Raw genomic sequence first — 15,215 nt, 5'->3', positions numbered from 1 at the left:
GCAGATATAGAGTGTCCCGTGCTGTTCACACGATCTGCCCTTTTGTGTTCGGCGTGAGCAGCAGAAATACCAGGTCAGCGGTGTCGGTCTCAAACGGCACCGATGCGACGGGTTGAAACGAGAGCGACGTTTAGTTTTTCAGCCCAGCATCTCATGAACGCCCCGGAGTTCACGGAGGGCAGCCGGGGGCCGGCCTGTCCTGGAAATTAAGATGTTGAGTGTTCACCTGAGATTCGGCTACAAGCTCCGATTACTTTTTGTCTGCTCCTGCTGCCGTGCACCTGCTGTAAACAGCAAAACAAGAGATTTGTTCTGTGATTTGGAAGATACTGAGAGTTATTTATTGTTGTCAGCAATGTGATGAATCAATGCAGCCAGATAACTTTGATACTGCTGATTGTGTTTGGGCAGATTCAAGACTTGATATGTGAAATGTCATATGTGGAATGTGGCACGTTTCTTTTTTTGAAAATACTTACTTAACACTGTGCATATGAAATCTCTGTCTGCATGTGTTAATCCAGTAACTAGTCTAATCTCCACCCTTTCAGTTTCATGTTTCATGCAAAATATATGAATGAAAGTGTATTAGTGCACTTTGTTTATTTCACCTTCTGTATTTTTGCCACATTTCCAATATATAGGTCACATCGGTCTAAAGCTTGTCATGTGGAAACGACAGCAATCCATCGGTGTCTGAGACAGAAAACAACGCAAATGGGGCAGTGGGGGAAACAACACGTCAGCAAATTTCTTTGCATTACAAATAATGAGGCCAAGAGTTTGACCTTGGTCTCTGTATTTGTTTTCCAATCTCATTGGTACTGGCAAAATAACCAAAAAACCTTATAGTCTTTGACTGGAGTGGAAACAAGTCATCTGTCTACTTGTCTCAGTCAAGTGTGAACTTTTAATGGGCTCAATTAACAATGTCGCACGTGTTTTGTGGAAAATTCTAATCACTGTTTGAATTGCATTTTTATAGACAAAACCATATTTTCCTCTTAAATGTATTGCTGAGAGTCAACTCACACATCTATTTGGCCTCAGCTTGACAAATGGATTTAGCTTTTCTTTGCACGAGTTTTACTTTTTAATGAGCGGAGGCTGAGAAAGTAAATACATGTACAAAATGAGTCTTTCACCTGTGGCTGCTGGGTGGCTTTGAGATAGCAGTTAGAGGTCAAATGCCTTGCCCAAGGGACACTGAATAGCAGTTATTTAGGGAAAGAACATGTTTACCCCCTGTCTCCCTATCCAGTTTTTCATAGATATTGTGAAGAATTAAACAAATCACAAATGTATTCGATCACTTTCTCTATAGATCCCCCCTCCCAAATCTATGCACCCCCTTAAGTTAGCATCTCATCCTTGCATGATTGTTTACTGCATTTAAAATGCATTGTCAAAGGTCAAAACAGTGGTTCCCAACCGTATTCACTGATTATAGATAACAATTAATGTCTAGTTTGGTCCTCTTGACACATTTAAGGCACAAAGAATTCAAAATATCTAATATTCCCCCCCAAAAACGAATACTATACAAAATAAAAAGATGTTTGATGTATGAAAAAGTCCTAGATTTATGTTGTGACCCTTTATAGTGGATCTGACTCTTAGGTTGTGAACCACAAGTCGCTGCTACAATTGAACTATATACTATTATTTTAACTATTAAACTAACTCATAATAAACTAATTCCCTGGGGACACTGCTGGTGTTAGTTACGGGACACAGACTCCCTCAATGGATTTCACTCACTGTTGCATCAGGAGGGTGTTGTTCGTGGTGGCTGGCAGGTGGCACTGAGCCCCACGTCCCCTGCTTACCCAGGTTTGCATAGACTGCCAACATTAACGATATGATGTGCCAAGATCAAGTAGCAGGCCTGCTATCTTGTTACTAATCTGATAATCTGCTGGGCACATTGGGCTCTTTTCCACTCCTCCTTACGTAACTGTGTCTATGTTCAGATTCACGCTGAGAGTCTGGATCAAGAGGTGAACACAGTGAAGGACAGCTTGAGACTCTTGGGGGGAGAACTGGGCTAGGTTGTTTATTTGTATTTCTTATTTTTTTTTAATTTTATATCTTCGCCAGTTCAGTTTAAGCCATCTCACAGCGCCCTACAAATAGTGTTTTGGGGGGGGGGGGGTTGCTGCTGTCCTCTGCCAGTGATAGATGGCTGTCTGAAACCCAGAGCCTAAAAATGACTCCAGGGTGCTGATTTGTCAAAGACTGATCCCAGGAACTGGTTTTTATATTTTTTTAATATTATGATGGCAAAAGTGGACAGAGAAAGGAAAGTCAGGAGACAGAAACAGGGGGATGACATGCGGCAAGAGGCCCCGGTCTGGATCCGAGGGACTCAGTCTTAATACATGAAATCCTACTCTGGAAAGAACTATTCCCATTAGCATGCCACACTTCAAGAAGATTGTCAACTTCCCCCTACCGCGGTCATTACCTTGGACTGAAAGTGTTTTTATTTTTTACCTTGCGACAAGTTTGTCTGGTTTGTCAAGTGGTACAAGCTTTCGTTTTGTAGTTCTTACGTGTCTCTTTGTGGACGTTTTAGCCTCCCTTTGTAGTGGCTTAGCATCTCTTGGTGGCTGTTTTTGTCTTTTTTCGCATGCATTCATGGTCATTTTGTCATTTTGTCACTTTCCTGTGGTCTTTTTCGGATCAGTGTGTGTGTGTGTGTGTGTGTGTGTGCGTGTGTGAGTGTGTGCGCGCATGTCTTTTTTATAGTTGAGAGCACCAATTTGGGCTCTACACCATCGTCGTGAGGATATTTTGACGTTGAGAGGACATGTTGACCTTGTGAGGACATGTTGACGTTGAGAGGACATGTTGACGTTGTGAGGACATTTTGGTCGGTCCTCACAAGTTCAAGGGGCTGTTTGAGGGTTAAGACTTGGTTTTAGGGTTAGGGTTAGAATTGGGTTTAGGTTAGGGTGTGGGCTGGGGGTTAGGGTTAGGCATTTAGTTGTGATGGTTAAGGTTAGGGTAAGGGGCTAGGGAATGCATTATGTCAATGGGGGTCCTTACAACTATAGAGAGACAAGTGTGTGTGTGTGTGTGTGTGTGCTTGTGCTCGTGTGTGTTCTTGTGTGTGTGTGTGTGTGTGTGTGTGTGTGTGTGACTACTTCACAACCGTCCCTTCCCACACTGAGTCCCCCCTCGACAACAGGAGCCCCCTGGGCTTGTGTCCCTGCGAAGAGGTCGTCCGCTCATCATGGCTGCTGTCAAATTTACGTTTTCTGAACAAAAGGCCCCTGAAAGTTATCGAAATATTTAAATAATGTTCTAAAAGCTGTAAACATGGTAGACTTTGCCGTTACATACCTGGTCGTTCCGGGGGGGGAGGGTTGTGTTTTTGTGAAGAAGAAAAAAAACACCTCTGCCTGTGACGTATTTACCCATGATCCTCGGCGGTGGCTATAAATACTCCGTCCCGCCGCCGCCGCTCGCAGTGCCACCGTCTTTCTCCGACTTCCGCGTCGACCAAAGAGAACAACAGCTCCTCTTCCCTTCGCAAACAGAAGCGCTACAGACTTTTTTACCCTTCTATCTTTTCCTTATTTTTTGGGGGGTTTACCTCTTCAAAGGGTTTCGCCTCGACTCACGAATGGTGAACGCCTCCGTGGAGCTCTTGTTGAACAGTAGTTGCTTCGGCTGTCACAGACGACATAAAGACCCGCGGTTCCTCCAGGCCGTCATGCTGAACACCGAGGAAAGGTAGGCGCCGACGCGTTCTGCTAACTTGCCACCGTTAGCTAGTTGGTTAGCTCGTCAGCTAGTTAGCTCGTCGGCTAGTTAGCCGACCTCGTTAGTGCGCCGTCTGTTGGGTTGTATGGGGTCAACCGAAGGACATGTTGGGTCGCATGTAGGAAGCCCGCAAAGTGTCGGGAAAACAACCGAGGAAGGGGGAGGGGGGGCGGTAAACAGACGCGGGTCAGGGGCGTGTCGACTTGTGCTTGTGCAGGCTGACACCTTGACGCACTGTCAAAGTGCGTTGTGTCGGACGTGGATGCTGAGGCTCAGGTGGCTCATAACACCGGTTTTTTTTTTAAACGTGACACCCGCGAGCAATGCAGCGGTCTCAACTCGATCTGCCTCCACAACAACATGTGTTTACAGAGGCGTTAAATCACCAGGACAAACTGTGGACGGGACGCAAACCACCAGGCAGTTCTCTTTCCGGTCAGGAGCTTGTGTATCCGACGCGTTGCACTCTGGGAGTTTTTACGAGCTTTGTTTCATTTAGCCTGCAATCACCTTTGCAGGTTAAATTATGAACACGGGGCGTATGTGCCTAGGCCACGTTATGACTGGGTGCCGAAAGAAACCCCACAGACTCCTCTGTAGGGTTCAGTGTTCCCCATAGGATTTTGAGAGACTATGGCGGTGGACGTCAGACCCAGTAGGGGGGTCCGATTATTTTATAACATTTCATAGCTATATCCATCAGTCTGGTGAAGTTTGACAGCAATTTAGGAGGGGCTACATCTATTTGAAGAACCTGGAAACAATTGTGTGCTACTGGAAGAGATTATTTCCTCAGGATATTGTGATGTATTAGATGATTTTTTTTTCCCCTCAAATGTTTAAGACCATAACACTGGTCTCGCTCTCCCTCGCTGCCTCGCGCTTATAAAAAAGTCACTCTTGCGGCGCCTCCCCTGACATTCCAATGCCAAGAACCGGGCCTGACTGAACAAAGCAGTGGCATGATAGTGGCCTTTACTCTTCCTATTGACCCCTTTTCACAGTGTGCTTGTGAAAGCAAGCGGTGACATCATACTGCTGTTTTGTATTTTGCACCGGATCACCATTGTATTCCTAGTGGGATAAGGGCATTGTCCATAGTTGTAAATATGCCCTTTCATAGTTGTATTTCTTTTTTAAGGTGTTAACCAACAGAAGGAACAGTGACAGCAGGGCTAAGCTGCAGCCTGTTGTGGTGGAGGTGTTTGTGTTTGTATCTTTGGGTTCATCACCTGACCAGCAGGGAGGAGACCTGGGCCAGTGAGCCAGGGCAGGGCAGTGGCTATATTAGCCCTCGGCCTTGTCATGGTCCTGTCAGCTGAAGGCATCAACTGGCCTACATCAGCCTGGTTACATAAACCCCGTCCTGTGCTGGTCCACTTCTCCAGCATGAATGGAATCTTTTCGCGTGCGTGTGTGTGTGTGTGACAGAGAGAGTATGGGTATGTGTTCAGTCAGAAAATGTTGGATTATCTATCCTGGGCTGTTTTGAGTGTAACTCGGTCCCCCTGTAAATTACTGGTAGACTGGTCCCGGCGGCGGCGGGCGGCTGCCGTCGCTGGAAGTTATCTGGCTCAGAGCACTGTTGAATTTTCCCCAGTAATGAAACCAAAAACATGTGTCGGTGTCAGCCAGTTTCAGCGGGCATCTGGAATTGTCAACCCCCAGCTATTACAGTTGAATGCAGGCGAGGCGGTGGTGCACACACACCTTCGGCATGCGCATAGAAGAAATGTATTATTATTATTATCGACGAGGAACAGACGAGCTTGACATGAACACATTGCACTGGAGACCTGAGCCTTTGCTCTTCCGTGTCTCCTCGGATAGAGAGAGGATCAATTGTAGAGCTGCAGCGTATCATTATTTTCATATTCAGTGTAGAATTTATATTATTTTCAATTCATCTTTGGTTTGCCTTGATTATTTGATTGATGACATGACATTCAATGGACTGAAACAATTAGTAATTGTAACTATTGAGATAATTGATTAAAAGAGACATATTATGCTCATGTTCATAATTTAAATTTGTGTTATTACTCTAAATGGTTTACATGCTGTAATGTACAGAAAATGCATCCGTTGCACCGTGCAATCCTGCAGCTCCTCTTTCCAGTCTCTCTCTGAAACACTTTAGCTTCTTTAGCTCCTGTCTCTTTAGGGCCCCTCCCTCCCAAAGAAGCTTTCTGCTCTGATTGGCCAGTTGGCCCACTCTGTTGCGATTGGTCAACCGCTTCAAGTGCATGTAGGAATTGTTGGCCTCTGCTCTCGCCGTACCTGGCTAAAAATCCATGGAACGCACTCGAGGAAAGGGGGAAAAACTGAAAAACCATAATGTCTCCTTTTGATAGTTTCTGTTATTTTCAAGCAAAAACGGTGAAACAATGACAAACATATGTTTTTTATTTCGTGAACCAAACAATGAATTGAAAAAACTATCGACAGATTAATCGATAATGAAAATAACAGCTTTCTGTCAGGCGCCATTGTCAGCACAACTTTATTTTTTAAATGTGATGTAGTGTGTATATATATTTTATTTTATTTTATTTTTTCATGTCAGTGTGTGGCCACTATTTTCCTATTGGATGGAGCTGTTTGCTGTGGTTACACAGACCAGAGATGACCTCAGCAGCTACTTGTTCTCTCATTGGGATTATAAATTGCACAAGAATATCCTCTCCATGGCCTCCAGCTGAATGTCTGTATGTTCATAACATAATTATCAATAACAGCCTCAAGGAAAGAGCAGAGGCATTTGTTCATACTGCATTGTGTCAGTGTGCCCTAACAGCAATATTATTTTTGTCAGTTGTCAGTGGCTTTGTTTACCAGTGCTCCACCCCATAGCTACCTAAATTGTGGACAGAAGGTTCCCAGAGGACGATTCTCGATGACAATATGAATCCTTGAATAAGCTAATCACGTATCATGTGAGTAATTTGCCAGCACTCCAGTGTTCTGGGTATTGTAGAACAGTTTGGCTGTGTTAGTCGTCTTCGGTGCGTCGGAGCAGCTGTCCAGAGGTCAGGAACAGGGATGTGTCCGTCCGCACTCGGGTTTCGGAGCACGTGTGCTTTTCCTGTTTCTGTCTCAACATCTTTTCCGACACACTGCTCTGCCAAACTCCTTCGGGGTCGGAGGACCGTCGACTCTCCTGTTTACTTTCCTGCATGCAGCAACGTGTTTGTCTCCAGCCTAAATTGTTTTCACCAGAGGTTGTTTTTTAGTTTTTTATTTGTTGAGCCAATTCTCATGTTTGGGTTGACAATCTAGATTTAATTTGAGTGTTTTTCCATTATTATGACCTCTGTAATTATGGTGTTGCTGGAGATTGGCTTGGTGTGTTTTGGTTTGCTTGCAGGACCTGCCGGAGCGCTTCCTGTTTTGGTGTGAGTCGTGTGTTTCTGGGCTGCGAGCCAAACTCTGCCTCAGCAGAGGCGGCCAACACGGCGGGCCGCTCATCTCCTCAAACAATTCACCTGAATCGGTTCCCAAAACAACTCCCAGCTCAGGAAGAGCAAACTGCCAGTGGAAGTGTTCATCCATAAAAATAAAAAAAATAAATACATGCATACACACACAAATCCCTGCCTCTCCAGCCAGTACCAAGACAATGACGCACATGGCATCTTTAACTCTCACTGCAACACACACACACACACACACACACAGACACACACACACACACACACACACACACACACACACACACACACACACACACACACACACACACACACACACACTCCTCGCTGGCATATTAGTCGAGCCCTGGCTTGTGAGTGTGCTTGGCCATGAAATCGGTCTTCTTTGAAAATACATAACCTATATTCTCTTTTTAGGTGTACTCATGACCTGTCGGCGGCGGGGGGGGCTAAAGGCCGCGGCTCTCCAGTTGGAGTGGCATCAGGGGACAGGAGGGTGGGGAGGGTTGCTTAGAGTGTGGCTGAAATGTCAGAGGACAAGAGTGTTGCCTTTCAAAACAAGCTGGCATTTCTATCAAGGACGGGCTCTTCTGTCGTCTCCTGAAAGAGAAGATGGAAAAAGAGAAGCGGGTCTTGACGTATCCCTCCGTCTGCGTCCTACCTGCTGTGCCCACGCAGTGGGTCTCAGTTTTGTTTCTGTGGTGAGGTGAAGAGAAACTCTCGTCTGTCTAGACAGTTTGAATGGTGCCCTGCCAACGGGCACCTCATTACACAAAGCTCAGGGTTAAAGGTTCTGGTAAATGTGGCAGCTGGGTACCGCTGCTCTGTGACTGCATCCTACCATGCATCTGTTTGGATTATTGAGTAGATAGGGCTGCAGCTAATGATTATTTTTATTATAGATTAATCTGTCGATTATTTTCTCTATTAATCGATTAGTTGTTTGGACCATAAAATGGTGAAAGACGTCGATCGTGTTCTCCAAACCTCAAGATGTTTTTGTTTTGTCCACACACCAAAGATATTTAGTTTACTGTCACAGAGGAGCAAAGACACCAGAAAATATTCACAATTAAGAATCTGAAATCAGAGAATTATGACCTTTTTTTCATAAAAACTACATGAACCGATTAATCGATTATCAAAATAGTTGGCAATTAATTTAGTAGTCGGTTATTAATCGATTAACTGTTGCAGCTATAGTTTACATTGGAGGAACTATCCTTTATTGATCTGTTTATTATTCTTTTGATTAATTGTTTGTCTTTCATATTTTCCCAGAGAATCCAAGTTGGTACCTTTATTACATACAGAACCCATTATACATTTATGAAATCGGTCTGTGATCCCCTGTGATTTCAAAACTACTTGCATGCACTTGTAATAAAATGCCTTGTTGTTGTGACACAAACAGAAGTCTGTCTGCTGCATAATAGGCACTTTTGCTTTTATACTTGTTCTAGCCCTGGGCACAAGGTGATGGCATCAAACGGCACTTTCTTTCTTTTACCAGCATCAGTTTGAACCAAGAAAAGCAGCAAATTCTCACATTTGAGAACCTCCAGGCGTCAGATGTCTTTAACAATGTGACTGTCAGAATAATTTTCTTTTGATCAGTCAGCCGACTAATTATTACAACTTCATCGCTGCACTAACGCACTGCGGTGAGTAGGGGTGTTGAAATTAATCGTTTTCTACGATGCATCGCGATGCGGAAGTGGACGATGCTGCAGTGACGGACAATAATCGATTATAGATTACTGCCGTTACTTGTTGATCTTCTGACTGCGGCTGGACAATAAAGTTTTAGAGTTCAAAATTACTTCCTGGTTGTAGTAGCACCTGTCAAGGAAATAGCGGACCCAGCTCAGCCAAGAATTGATGCTGTAACCAAGCTTTTATTGTTACGCCTGTACTGTATCATTTATACAAAATAATGACACAGAGACCGTCGTATGAACCAGCATCCAAGAAGGAACAACAACAACTTTATTTATCACCGTCAAACACTACAGTGCATCCACTCCTTTCTGCCGTTCTGCCCTTCACAATAAAACCTCAACTTAAAATCACTCAGTTGCTGAGGCAACCCAAAAACAGATTCCAATTAAAATGTAATGTTACATAAATAAATTAGCTTACACTACGTTGCTGTTTGCTAAGTGTCCTTTTTTAGGCTAAAATAATAAAATAAAAAAGGGAGTTCATATATATCTGACTGCTTTGATTCATTGATGGAAACATAGCCATGATGTGCAGTAATATCAAAAATGGAAGATGCTTCGCATTGTGATGCATCCTGAAATCGAATTGTATCGTTGACAGGAAAATCGTAATAGAATCTAATTGTGAGACCAGTGAAGATTCACACCCCTAGCGGTGAGCTCCAGGTATCAGTACCTATATGCAAGACAGGCTACTGTTTAAACAAGTTCTCAGTTAACGTGTCCCTGCGCAGTTAAGAACCCTGAATGTGACGACACAGGGAACAGGTTGCGTTTGTTTGCTGCTCCGAGGCGATGAGAGTAGATCGGAGGCAAAAACGGATCCAGGCGGATGGGGGGATTTGTCATCTACTGTTAAAGAACAGAGGTGATCAAAATGTCTCGGCCCGTGTCTGCAGCCCGTCTGTCGGTGTCAGCCGGCTGCCATCACGTCTGGTTGGAGATACTCCGCTGTAACTCAAAACGCTGAAGATGTGCCTTCCCAAAAGACCCGCAGGCTATTTGCAGAGGTGTTTATAGATCATGTGCTTGTTTATGATACACGCCTTCCACCACATGCACAACCCGTCAGGGGCTTTTTGAATGCAGTTATAAATTATAAGCTTTAATTCAGTCTGTCATGAACAAACAGCCCTGTGAAGGCTTCTGGGGAGAGTCAGTGGTCCCAGTCAGGATCCTGTAGAATGATGACCACGCTGGTTTTTCCGGTGATCTGATTGGTCAGTAGTCGGTGACTGGCTTTGATCTCTCATTTTCGTACTTCACTTGCCCCGGAGCAGGTTAGCCGTTCAGCATAAGTTACCGTGGTGATTAAACTGAAAACCCTGAAGTTAAACCTGAAGTTACCTGGATAGACGCAAATCCTGCATCGTAGTACAGGATACTGTAGCTCCTAACTCTCGCAATACAACAAACAATTCACGACAATACCTCAACAAACCCACGAGGGCGCGCCTTGTGTCGCACACTTTTAAAAGTTTGAATCAGATTTCGAAGCAGTCACGTGGGTGGGTGTGAAACAAAGCTTCGGACGTCATCGGTGACGTGATTTTGGTAGAACGACTCAAGCTCTGATACTAAGCTTCGCTGAAAATCGTTTGATTTTCTTTTTTTGACACGCGCCTTGGGGCTTCGGCATCACGGGTAACATCACTACTCTCAGGTATACATCAGCTGCAGAGCAGAAATGTGTTTTCAGTGTCATTTGCGTTCCTGTTATCTTGTAAATGCATGCAACGTCAGTTTACTTTTACTTTGGTTTTTACAGCAAAATTAATGGTGGTGCATCCTTGAGCTCTAAGGAACACATTTCCCCCCTCAGTTGGGCTAACACCTTGCATGACAGCAAGCTGCCACTGGTGTGTGAATGGGTTAATGAGAGGCAAATTGTAAAGTACTAAATAAATGCAGTCATTTATATTTTGTTTATTTATTTATTTATTGTTAGGACTTTTGGTCGGACATCACCCTGGACTTTGGGAAGTTGAGAATGAGCTTCATTTTATTTTCCTACTATTTGTTTGCCATTTCATAGACTGACAATGAAAACAAGCCTCAGTTGCATTGTTTACATCAGAGTGATTACAGGACGGGTGAGATTCGGTGAGACGATCTGGATCACTAACCTGGTCCTTTTTTTCTCCCCGCAGTTCCTGGTTAGCGGGGTCCCGGCTGACCAGCTCCATCCCTCAGACTCCAGGGCCTCTGTGGTGCTCCTGATGCCCCTCACCCACATCTGAAGATCCCGGGTGGGCGAGGGTCGGTCAGGGATCACTGTCTCGGCGTGTTACTACACAAGGTGACTGACTCACTCACTCACTCACTCACTCACTCGCGCACACACACACACACACACACACAGAGAGAGAACTGTAGACCAGCGGTCCCCAAACCGGTTTAATGTGAGACAATATTTTCACGGACCGGCAGAAAAATCGCGCTTCAGACAAATAGGATGTCAGAAATGGCAACAGGATTTTCAGTGCTGTTGTGGCGATCTCAGGGTATTCTGCTGTGACTTTAATCCAGAACACCGGCAGAGTTGTTATTTCAAACATACTTTTACGGATGTAACAGAGGGAATCCGGTCATTTTTCTAAATAAAACATTGTTCATCGTTTAATAAATAAAACGGAAATAATGTAAGTTATTTATTCTTTCTCTGCGGACCGGTACCAAATGACCCACGGACCGGTATGCTTCCTGCAAATGTGCCACATAGGATATAAAATGTTTCTCACCATAAAACAGTAGGAAAGTGTACAGACAAATATCTGGTCTATATTCGTCACTGTTTAAACTTCATTAAAAGAGTTGGATGATCTCAATATTTTTCCCAGATTGGAATTTTATGAATGAAAGGGTTATGACGGGAGGGGGAAATAAGAGTGGGTACGCGTTGGTTTACTTGGCTGTAAGCACTGTAGGTAATAATTTGGTAAGTGCTTCATCCCTCAGGGACATCTCTGACTCGGCACTAAGCTCAGGAACACCTCCATAATGAGTTGTGACCTCGTTCTGCATAAAGGCTCTTTTTTTTTTAAGCTTAAAAAATAATTTAATCTGACTCCTACTCATCATCTGCACCTGCAGTGGATTTATGTCTTTCATTCACCGGGTGTGTCCTCAAATCTTATGTCAGTCAATTTGTGTACAGTTCTTTATTTCGTAAAACATCTACACTCAAAAGAAACACAGCAGTGTGTGTGCCTGCGTGTGCCTGCGTGTGCCTGCGTGTGCCTGCGTGTGCCTGCGCGTGTGTCCGCGCGCGTGTGTCCGCGCGCGTGTGCGTGTGCGCCTGCGTGTGGGTCAAATTGCATCCCAGACATGTGACGGACTGTCCCTGAAGGATTAGAGATTTAGGATCAGACAGATCAGTCACAACTGTCATATTACGTTCCTCATCTGTCCTCAGTGAGCGAAACGCCCTGTGACATTACTTCTGTTTATCAAACAAAGTGACAACTGATGACAAACTCTTCTAATGTTGACACACAACCTCACTCAGAACACCTTCATATTTTCATATGTAGTTATTTTGCAGCTTTATATTACGCAGTGGAGAAGAACTTTAGCTGTAAAAGCCGATGTTTGATCCCTCTAAAACAGTTTGATGCCTCTCTTCCATTATTTCCATTCATCTTAATTATTGCATGTTTTAATGACTTTGCCTCTGGGATCATTAATGTGCAATAAATTATTGCAAAGTAGAATTAGGAATTTAAAAATGAAGAATGAACTTTCACATTGATGTGCACAAAGCAGGAGAAAATGATTCAGTGATTAAAATATATTATGTAGAGAAACAATGATCATGACTATGTTGCTGCAGGAAGTACCGTTACATCGTATATTATTAAAAACAAGAATTTGAAGCATCTGAAATTTTGACTAAATACAGTTTTGAAAAAGGAGCAACTGGTGCCCAGATATGTGCTTGAAAACCAAATGCCTGACAACGTACTGTATATGCAGCTGAGCAGGTTAATAGAGCAGAAGTGTTGAGTTGAAGCACTGGCCAGTCACAGTCCAGGATCACTCATTGCTGAGCAACCGCTTCCTCTGTCCACGTTTCACTTCTCAGCTGCTCTTTGATGCCGAGTTTACTGCAAAGTCTTTATTAATCCTCTTCATTAAACAGCAATAAGGTTTCATCTCTAATTTGAATGTTAACACTCAACAAATGTAATGTCATCAGTTGAGAAAGAGACAAAATGCAGGACCGATGCTAAAGCACTAAAATTTGAATCGACAAACTAACACACTGTACCTCCCCGTGTGCCTCCAGGATGAAAAGTTGACAGTGACGCAGGACACTCCAGCGAGTGGGAACCCCTCTCGACTCCGCTTCCACTACCAGCTGAGCGAACGCCGCTCGGCCTCCTGGGATACAGCTCTTTCAGCGGACAGCCTTTTCCTGGAGATCGCTGCGGAGCCGCTGGTCGAGGGGAGCAAGGAGGGGTGAGCAGAGACCTTGGGGTGTTCTAGACCTTGCATTGGGTCGTGTTAAATACTCCTGCTGTTGTTTCCTGATCTAAATTTTAAGGTGATTTTATTATATTATAGAGCTATGGATCAGTGGAGAAAGTTTTTCCTGGGTCATCAGGGAATGAACTGTGATAAGAAAACATACCTGTGTTTTCAAGCTACAGTCCCAGTGTGTTATCAATGCCAGGGCAGAGTAACCTTGCCTGCTGTGGTCACAGATCCAGTCCAATGAGCAACCAGCTTTCACAGCTGCCACTGCATTATTATGTAAAGGTGCAGCACTTATGTAAAGAGGGCCGGGAAAAAAAGAAAAAAAAATGTTTGTGTGCGTCACTGCCCCTCATCCAGCGACTGACTCAACGTCTCTCCCTGTGTTCATGTCGTCCTCAGGCTAACTGCTCTGCTCGAGTTTGCGGAAGAGAAGCTCAAAGTGAACTACGTGTTCCTGTGGTTCCATAAAAAACGAGAGGATCGATGTAAGAGCGCCTGTTTGTTTTTTTTGAATACCATTTCTCTTTTTGATGAAATATTTTGTTCCTCACAACCCTTTTTTGTATATTCTGAATTGAAGGAAGCAGGGGTAAACACACCAACACGTTAAGAGCCTCACTTAATAACTTGCATATTGTTGTTGACAGTAACTGTACTGTGTGACAGACTTGAAAATAAAACAAAATAAAATACATTTTGGAGCACCTCAGCACACGTCAATGTCCAAGAGCTAAAAAAACTCCTCTGCAAAAATAAAAATAACAAAAAAGCACCCGAGCTGTAGTGGAACAAATGTGTTGTTATGGAAAAAAATTAAGCTGTTTTATGTGTAGTTGCTCTGGACCAATCTTTCATTCAAAGAAGTGACACCCCCCCCCCCCCCCCCCCCCCCCAAAAGAAATGTCCAACTATATCTTAAGAAACAGACCAGTACAGGTGTGTGAGTTGTATGCAGTCATAATGTCATAATGCAGGACCCACAGTTGATCTGCAAATAAATAACAAAAAACAGTTGTCCTGATTTTTGGCTCCCCACTCATGATTGTTTAGACAAGCCGTTTATCGTGCTCGTATCAGACTAATTTTATTGCTTTCTCTGCAAACCTCTCCTTCACTTCTTCTCGTTTCCTCCCCAGTGTCCATCATCAAGACGTTCCACTACATGGGCTTTGAGATGGTGAAGCCGGGCAACCCCATGGTACCAGCCCGGCCCGATCTGGCCTTCATGGTTTACTCTCTGGACAACAGCAGCTCAGACGAGGAGTGACGGGCCACATCGCCTCCTGACACCTCGCTCACCCGCCCGGCCCCCCCACCCAGTCCCCGCCTCCCACAAAACATGCCTTCGCCCCCGGTCAAACAATGGAACCCCCGACTCTCGCTCGGACACCACCCCCTGCTCCACCTCACGGATCCGTCGTCACTAACTGGGAGGTGTCCCCCTTTTCTTTTACAGACTTGTGATTTAAGGAGGTGTTTGGGAGTGGTATGATTTCCATGTGACGCCCTCGCCTCCCCCCTTTTTTCCCCCCTTCCCTGAGGACAATTGCAGTTTGAAACAGGGAACAGTGAAGGTTGAACTGTCACATGCGTTGTGGGATTTGGGTTTTCTCCCCCCCCCCCCTGCTCGTGGTTCCTTTTTTGGCAGCATTATTTTGTCTGTGCTGCCGCCGACAAGACAACCAACTGTTGGACATTCAGGATAAGACGGTGTTTTACATTAAAATTCAGCATATCACTCGTCTGACAGCTTTCTACCTTTCATAAGAGTAGAGACTCTGGTTTGTCTTTGTGTGCTGTATACCACGAA

At 44.4% G+C, this 15,215-nt stretch overlaps 1 protein-coding gene across 1 annotated transcript in view; it reads left to right on the top strand.

The window, feature by feature from the left end:
- The first annotated feature begins 3,457 nt into the window (after positions 1–3,457).
- oaz2a (ornithine decarboxylase antizyme 2a) overlaps positions 3,458–15,215 on the top strand; it is an 11,877-nt gene continuing 119 nt past the window's right edge. The window contains 6 exon segments of the mRNA XM_035642238.2: positions 3,458–3,741; positions 11,077–11,143; positions 11,145–11,225; positions 13,215–13,387; positions 13,805–13,890; positions 14,542–15,215. The exon segment at positions 14,542–15,215 is cut by the window's right edge and continues 119 nt beyond it. Coding sequence (XP_035498131.2) covers positions 3,632–3,741; positions 11,077–11,143; positions 11,145–11,225; positions 13,215–13,387; positions 13,805–13,890; positions 14,542–14,672 — 648 coding nt within the window. The 5' untranslated portion in view covers positions 3,458–3,631 and the 3' untranslated portion in view covers positions 14,673–15,215.

Source organism: Scophthalmus maximus, chromosome 7, assembly GCF_022379125.1.
Source record: "Scophthalmus maximus strain ysfricsl-2021 chromosome 7, ASM2237912v1, whole genome shotgun sequence".
Lineage (NCBI taxonomy): Eukaryota > Metazoa > Chordata > Actinopteri > Pleuronectiformes > Scophthalmidae > Scophthalmus > Scophthalmus maximus.
The sequence above is the reverse complement of the archived record's forward strand: the minus strand, read 5'-3'. Positions and strand labels throughout refer to the sequence as shown.